The following is an 8,768-nucleotide window of genomic DNA, read 5'->3' as shown; positions in this document are numbered from 1 at the left end:
TTTCACAGTAAGGGCCACTTTTTCAGTATATTTGTTGATTGGCTCAGGGCCATAAAGGGTTGACTATTTATATAATAAAACTTGAACTGCACAGCAGGATACTCAGATCCGACATGATAGGCAATCAATACACAGAGCTTGTGTACTATACACAGTGTAAGGGGTGGGGGGTCACTAATATAAGGCTTAAACTAGGCCTTTAAGGAATGTTTGGCATGATGATAATCCCCTGCTGTTCATCTCCTGCTAATTGCACTGTTGTTACAGTAGGGGCCGATTTCCTGTGTATTCGTTTATTGGCTCAGGGCCATTTAGGGTCCATTTCTATAATAAAACTTTCAAAACTGCACAGCAGGATACTCAGATCAGAGATCTGATAAGAGGGATCAAGGCAGGTAGATTAAGATCAATAAACAGAGGTTGTGTTCGATAAACTTTTTCTTTCGTTTTTTTTTCTTTTTTTTTGGGGGGGGGGGGGAGAGGGGGGTCACTTATAGAAGGCTTAGACTAGGTCTTTAACTGATAAAAAATGGATAACCGCCTTCGAACGGTCAGTTAGATACGAGTTCAGTTGAATCCGAGTCCTCTAGGGGCGTAAAGTATTTAACACGGACATAACCTCAAGCTTGTCCAAACATCCATCAATTATTTCTAATATAAAAATTATAAGCCGCATCAGACTTAACTTGACTTAACTTAGCATTAACTTGAAAACAATAGTGGATATTTAAAAAAAAACACAACATAAACTGATGAAGTCATCTCAAGTACTCAACCAGTTCCATTTTCTGCTAGAGTCAGTTCTACAAATTGTAGAAGGCGTTTCTTTAAGTAGTTATTAACTCTAGCGAAGTCAATATATGGTGATCATTCAGATGGGTTATTACCTAACGCGTTGACAACGGTTCCACCCGAAAAGTCCGCAGTCTGTGCTTCTGATGACTTCTACAGTACAACTATAGGTTTTACTGTAATATGTATAGCAGTACCCACCACAAGCGCAACTGAAAATATGATGATAGCTAGATAATAATACAGTGGAGAAATAGCGACGTACCCTGCAACCAAGAAGAGGCACAAGAAGACCTTATATTGAACAAGAGAGACTGGTTAGTTTCATTGATTTTTTAACGTTAGGTTTTTGATTGGTCTTGAACAGTGTGCTTCATTTATAAAGAAAAAAAAACAATTCGATATATCGCGAATATCTCGTAGCCAATCCATGTTATTCGCTATTTTATATTGCGAAATTATGAAAAAGTACATTAAGTAATATGGAAAAAGAATTTTGATATTGAAAAAAATGACATAAAATTTGAATTATCATGACATGGTCCAGAAACAGAATACTTACAAATACACACATACATAATCACAAAAGTAGATAGAAGAGTTGAAGTAAATCAATAAAAATATCGAGTACAGTTTTACAACTTATGTTTAGTGGGGTACTTGAAAGGACAGAAATTTGACTCATTTTGTGAACTGGAATGATATCCATTTTTAGACCAAAAAGTGACAAAAACATATCTTGCGGACAGTAATCTGCATACAAAAGACATTATTAAACGTCCTTTTCCACATTATCTTACTTTCCTTTTATAGTGTGTGTATACAACGTGATAAATTGCGTCATAAATGCTACGTCGGAAGGCAATATTTTGCTTCGAATGAAGACTTAAAACAAAGATAACTTCACTATTTCTTCACCATTTTAGATGAAACATAGCGCAGTCTACGCCTCTTACAAAGCCCCGCCTTCGGTCTTTTACCGGAGTTTGATTGAGAGTTTAGTTTCTTCAAACACTTCGAAAAACCTTTTCACAATACGGCCATCTGACGGAGCTCTGTCAAAACATTATTATGGAAACGGGTTTGCTGAAGTGTTTGAGGAAACTAATCACCTAATCAAACTTCGGAAATAAAACGAAGGCGGGGCTCTTCAGGTGGCATAGGCTGCCCTTTGTTTTATTTAAAATGGTGTAGGAAAATACAAGTTATCTTTGATTTAAGTCTTCATTCGAAGAAGTGTGTGTGTGTGTGTGTGTGTGTGTGTGTGTGTGTACGCACGCACGCACACGGACGTACGCATACTCTCAAGTTGATTAAGCACATCAAAGACCTCGTTTGACCACTACTACATATACCATGCTTATTCTGAAACATGAACGTTATTACATTTTTAGCAATTTGTTAAAATACCATGTCTAATTCCAGCGATATTTAAGTCAAATAACACCTTTTTGAATCCCAATTGCAATACAATTAGAACAGTAATAAAAGAAGCAAACACCTTCAATGTTTTTCTTCAAATACAATTTTAAAATATTATTTTTAGAACTTTTCACGCCAAACACCAAAATCAGAATGTTCATGAGAATCAGTATTTGCTCAATTATTGAGAAAAAACATTAAAACCTGTTTTAGAACCAACAATTCTATAATATTCACATGACTGGTAAGGTGACCGGCATCATGAAATAACAGCTAACAGTAAATAATAATCATGACCTCATAAATACCGTAAATTATCTAATGATCACATATGTAGGAATGTTCATGAAGAGTCATGAAATCTCATAATTCCTCTAAAAGTAACCCTAAGTAAATAATACTGAAGATTAATAGAAACATGATTTTAGGCTGATTTTAAATGAACTAATTATTATACTATTATATTACATAAATGGAATAATGGTATATAATTCTACAAGTATTCGAATGTAAGTAATGATAGCGTTAGAAATTATTGTAACAAGGTTATACATTATTATTTCTAATGGTTAATCAAATCAGGATTTCCACTAAAACAAGTATGAATCTATAAAATACGATCAGTGCTATATATTTATTTTTTTTTAAATAAAATTTTCCATCATAATAATCGCCTTAATCCAGCAAAGCCAAACATAAGTTGTTTATGTACATAACTTTTTTTATTATGCCGATTTATAAAATAAAAAAATGCATGTATACATTTACATATCGTGTCCTTTTATCCTAACGATTTTAGTCATATGTGACCAAGTCTGCAAAAATGGGTCCTAATGAGGAAAAATGACATTTTCAGGTTTTTACATTTTCTGAATGTGCTATGTTTCAGAAATAAAGTCCTGAAGTTTTAAGCTGATATCTTTAAAATTGACTTATTGAGGACAAATTTCGCGATACCACTATTTGTTATAAAATGGCGAAAACAATGAAGGAAATGGAAACATAAGTAAATACAACTACCTTGATTTTAAGAGTCTGTATTCCATTGAAATAGAATGCAACACTTTTTATTTTTGTGGAAACATTATCATAACATCAATAACATCATTTATGGAGAATGTAACACTACATGTGCATTTCATAAAAACGGTTGCCATGACTACAATTTTTTCACGAGAAATTTATCCAAATAAACGCAAAAAACTGCTTAAATACATAAAATCACATTTGAATTTGATATGTTATGTTTGCAGGAAATATTTCAGTACAGCATTAAATTTTCAGCCAGCTATGTAGTAAAATAGAATGTTTACAGCAATTAACAATAGACCCTGTGAAGAAAATCTGCCACTTTTCTTAAACAAGGTAAATTGATCAAAAGTAGTGAGCTTATCATTGTATTGATCAAAACACAAACACATTATTTTAAAACAAGCAATTATTTAAAAGATGTAACTTGTCTGGTGAAATCAATTTTTTTTTTATTTCAATAAGAAGACATGTTTTATTTGGTTGCCATAGAAACTTACTTATACCTAGATAGTTCATATTTTTGCTCATTTCATTAGTTTAGAGTTGTAAGATGACACAGACTGAAATGTATTTACAAGGAAAGCATTGACACATGCCTTATTTGACAAAATTGAGAACAAACATAAAGCAAGGAACATTGAAACTATATGTATGTATAACTATAAAGTTATAACATGTAGATTTATAATGTACACTTGAATATTATACTGCAGTCATGTATGGAAAATATGAGTGCCATCATACTTTACATATAGATGGCCAACTGTTCAATGATATTCCCATAAATGAAATACACGTTTATGCATAGGTATTCAATGATCAATCAAGTTTGTTACTATTGGTTGCCATGGAAACCATACATTCCTAAAATCATAAATATTTTATCCAAAATCATAAATATTTTATCAATGTTACACTAAGAAATATATTCTTTGAATGAAAATGAAAACATTAAACTTCAACTTATACATGCCAATCTGTTTATAGCAAGACACAAACTATACCTTTTGCTGAAACACACACAGAAAGTGTTCTCAATAAAGTTACCTATTTCAACTTTTGTTTTTTGGCCTTTGAATAGCCTTCTTTTGCAACTAATGGCAAAGGGCATGTTGTGTTTTTAGCATGATCCGATCTGCAAAAGTCTCTTATTACATCATGCAAGTACCATTGCCTTTCAGCATTTATTCCCTCACCAAAGATCTGCTCTGGCATAACACAAATATCCACTTGGCAGGTTTTCAGTATGTTAATTTTCTCCTCAGGGGCATCAACAAACTTCCTTACTCTTACAACCCCAGGCTCGTTAGAAGACACCTCAAATGAATGGTATTTCGAAATGTTCTTCAATGGTTTGAACATGCCTTTGAAGAAGGTGCTCCAGTCATAGAACAACACTGGTTTGCTGTTGCCATCAACAATATGGGGGATGTTGTGGCCATTACGGGATGACATTGCTACTGTGGAAGCCACCTCCTGTTTTGAAGAAAAGCATTACATGATGAATGAATATCAGGCATAATTGATCCAATATGACATATTATAGTGTCACCTTAGTGCAAGAACTCAATATCTGCTACTATTTCTATATGCAGTTATTGTGTTATTGCTCTATGGTGATCATACTGAGCAGTACTCTTGCACAATGAAATGCCTACATGAAGTATATAGCATCAGTGAATTTATCAATTATCTATTATATCTAAATATACATGATAATACATGAACTTATTTCATATAATTATCAATTTAATATAACCCAAGTCATATATTATTATTTTCAATCTTAACTATAAAAAATCCCATTTTTTTCATGCCACTTCTTATTAGTTTATAACTGTATTAAAAAGAAGGTAATCAATAAATCTTGAAACATGTGCAAGTAATTTATGTCTATTATTATTTTAAAATATTGGTGTGGTAAACATCTAACTCCCTGAATACCTCAACTGTCTCTGCATCCATGTGTCTCCATCTGTTTTTCCACACTCCAAAATGCCAATCACATGAGAATTTGGTGTGGCCGGCTAGCATCAATGAATATTGGATTGTCTTATGCCCTCCTGTAATAGAAGTGTTAATTGTTATAAGGTCTCTTTATTTCAAATTAAACACTGAATTTTATCTGTTGTTTATTTTTTAAGTACAACAAATTGAAAACATCTAAAGCTATACATCTGTTTCACTCATCTATAGTGTTACTGGAAACCTTTTGAGATAGTTAAAAAGCAATAACATAATTTAGTTTACATCATGAAACATATTTTATTTTTCCACTAAAACACAACAACTCTCACCCGTCAATGTTCTCCACACAGCATAACCAAGAACTGCATTATTTTTGTTCTGTCCTTGGCAATTGTCAAAATGGAACTGGGCATGTTCCTCACCCAGGCCGTAGTTTTCAAGGTAATGGTGGAGGTAGCTGACAACTGTGTTTGCTCCTTTGCCTGGGGCAACACCCTCATCACCAAGGTAAAACACCTGTTTCTCTGAAAAATATTTATCGTCTTATCACTGTTCTTAATCATCACCACCATCAGCAACAGAAGCAAAATTTAACAGCACCAGCATTCAACATTAATACAAAAAACATTTCTCATAACTAACATATATATACCAAATAAATGTTCATAAACACATCCAATTCCAGATCTTGATATGAACATGATGGCTTTTGACCAATGGAAATGTTACATTCTTAATCAGTTTGTTTGAATGAAGTAAAACATTTATTGCTAAGAAGTGCTCTTTCAATTCTCAATTATTAACATTTGACATCAGGACATCTTATAATGACAGAGAACATTTTGCAATTTTAAACTGTAAAAAAGGGAATTACCAGATCCTTCACAGCAAACTCCAAATACCTCACATCTCCTGGCAGTTTTGAAATACAGGGGTCCAACCTGTAATAGATAAAAGCTTGACAACATAAATTTGACAACAGTATTTACATTCAATAAATACAATATGAAACCATTTCAGTTGAAACATACATTTACTGCAGTAAACCTAAGGCACTCAAAAGTATGATACATCATGCAAATTACTGCACAATAAATCCAATAAAAAAGATTATCTCTTGCAATAAATTGGTAAGTTCAGTGAAAAAAAATATTTCCTTGTACAGTACTTGATAGAAAAAAAACTAACCTGTTGGCTATGGTGTGGAATATGAACCTGCTGTGCAAAGTCCCAGCTGTAGTGGACGGTTGCATCTAAGGAACATGATACTGCACCTAAAATATATATTTTTCACAATTTATATTGTTGGCCTAGAAGGAAATATATAAGTAATATAAAATGATCTGATGGGTATCTTTTCATTCTGTTTCAAAATTTTATCCATGTTTTAAATATTTATACGCTCAAAGTTTACATGTCCAGTATATATATACAAGCATAACAGGCATAAAAAAACTTCGGTAAAATGTAAAAGTCACTATTATTGATGCAGATGGACATTTTAAAAAATGATTACTCAATGGCCAGCATGTCAATTAAAATGAAATAAAGAATTTAACATATTCTATTTTAATTTTAAGACTAGAAAATCTTGAGGCATGCCATTAGACAGCTAATACTATAGCGCATAGAAATTTATTAACCAAAGCACACCTTCAACTGTAATGTTTTCACTACATGTAACTTTAGAGTCATCACACTGCATTCTATATTGCTCCCTCTGATGTCTAGCACTTTCAACATGACTTTCATATTCATCAAGAAGTGTCATTTTATCATCTTCAGAAAGGGCACCACTTTGTGAAATTTTACAAGAAAATGTTTGGCATCTAAAACACAAGTCTGTTTTTGGTTTCGCTAAGACAATATGTGGGCACAACTCCCGCCATACTCTGGTAAAAGTACTAAGACTAATACTTCTTGCACCGTCTATTTTTTCATATTCCACATGAATGTCTGCTTGTGACTTATCAGATGGCAACAACATCACTTTACTATTGCGGTGGTTTGGAAGTCTTCCGGGAAGGGGCATTGCATTGTCAGATGCATAGCAGATGAGGAACTTTCTTATATTTTCTCTCTCCTCAAATGTGATAGCATTATGAGGTAGTCTTTTGGTATTACCATGAGTCCTAGCAATCAATCCATCACTGTCAAGAGACCGACCAATTCGTTTTAGTTTCTCCTTTCCGATGTTGTATGCAAAACAGAATACTTCACGGCAAACTTCAACTCCCTTTACATAAAACTTCTGACTGGGCCTAACTCTCGCCTGCCGTTTATGTTTACTACTGTCAGTTTGTTGGCCATTTTTTCTGTGGCACAACATGGCTGATTTAATAACAAGATCAAGTTCATCTGTTTGCAAACCAGCTGAATACATATGTAAGTCAGAAATATCATTACCATCCACAACTTGACTGCATGGTTTGCCATAGAGTTTTTTACACTTGCAGGTCTGAGTAAAGAAATCATCTGTTTTCTTTCTCTGTCTTAAATCCTCTTCAGTGGGTTCTAAATCATGGTCAAAACTTTCACAATGAACAGTCTCTGTATTACATTCATCATCATCTGATTCATCATTTACTGAATTACTTTCATGGCTAGAATCATTTTCTGAATCAGACTGACTAAATTCTATCTCACTTGCACCACCCTCTGGACACAAAACTTCATGAAAATAAAGTCTATCAACTTCTAATAATTCTTCGCGAAATAAATGGTCTTGGCTTAATTCATAGGGGATGGTACTTGCTTGACTAAACTGGGACATTTTCATAAAAGTTTCAAGTGTTTTTCAAATTTTCCGCCATAATATCTGTAAACTGTCTGTTGTTACGAAAAAAATACTTCCGGGTCAAACTGTCAAAAGGTTATTTAAAATAAACATCAAATGCCAATTTAAATAAAGGATGACAACATTGATAATTGCATACATTACCTTCCAAATAATCTTTTCCGTGTAATTAATCCGAAAAACATGCTAATGCCGAGTGAATAAACCGGCAAAACCGTCATATCTTTGGTACGGATTTCGACATGTTTTCATCAAAATTGCGGAGAGCGACACCTTCCGATCAAGGGCGATTAGTCATGATTTAAGGTCAGGCAGCATGAATATTATCGACAATAATCAACTGGAAGCAGAGTGATGTTCCTTTATAGAGTGTATACACTTCGATTTTGTAAATACTTTGAAAAAATAATGTCAAAATAGTTGATTGACAAAACGATAATTGCTCAGAAAACGTGTTGTTTTTTACTCTCGCTTTATCTCGGTAACGTGATTACCTCAACAGGACTCATTTTCGCTGACGACGTCACATATTATGTGTAACGTCATAGATTCATATTTTATTTTATTGTAAAGAGGTTGTACTTAAACATCCCTCCGGTTTTACCAATTTCCATTGAGAACGTACCCAGTCAAGGGATGTAACGCTGTGTGGATATTGATTAAGTCATAATTGGTGGTGTGTAACCTACTGTTACTAGGCAACAGGAAGCTGTGTTCCTTTTTACGAAGTGAATCATATAATACAGTTTTCATACCC

General features: G+C 33.4%; 1 protein-coding gene across 1 annotated transcript; it reads right to left on the bottom strand.

Annotated features, from left to right (window-relative positions):
- Positions 1 to 3,004: 3,004 nt before the first annotated feature.
- Positions 3,005 to 8,004, bottom strand: LOC128217378 (uncharacterized). Its single transcript, XM_052924545.1, has 6 exons — positions 6,868 to 8,004; positions 6,403 to 6,488; positions 6,089 to 6,155; positions 5,544 to 5,738; positions 5,191 to 5,309; positions 3,005 to 4,722 (listed from the first exon to the last, which is right to left on the bottom strand). The coding sequence occupies exons 1-6, from the start codon at positions 7,991 to 7,993 to the stop codon at positions 4,294 to 4,296; spliced, it is 2,022 nt and encodes a 673-aa protein (XP_052780505.1). The 5' UTR covers positions 7,994 to 8,004; the 3' UTR covers positions 3,005 to 4,293.
- Positions 8,005 to 8,768: the final 764 nt, after the last annotated feature.

The sequence above is a fragment of the Mya arenaria genome, chromosome 1 (genome assembly GCF_026914265.1).
Source record: "Mya arenaria isolate MELC-2E11 chromosome 1, ASM2691426v1".
Taxonomy (NCBI): domain Eukaryota; kingdom Metazoa; phylum Mollusca; class Bivalvia; order Myida; family Myidae; genus Mya; species Mya arenaria.
This window is presented reverse-complemented; position numbering and strand designations above follow the sequence as displayed.

What these genes read in the sequence shown, in the direction of transcription:
- LOC128217378 (XM_052924545.1), bottom strand. Translation starts at nt 7,993, where the DNA reads ATGAAAATGTCCCAGTTTAGTCAAGCAAGTACCATCCCCTATGAATTA. An exon ending in TTCCACACCATAGCCAACAG is followed by an intron (nt 6,156 to 6,402) that starts GTTAGTTTTTTT and finishes TATCTATTACAG; the next exon opens with GTTGGACCCCTGTATTTCAA. An exon ending in TGGATGCAGAGACAGTTGAG is followed by an intron (nt 4,723 to 5,190) that starts GTATTCAGGGAG and finishes TCTTCAAAACAG; the next exon opens with GAGGTGGCTTCCACAGTAGC.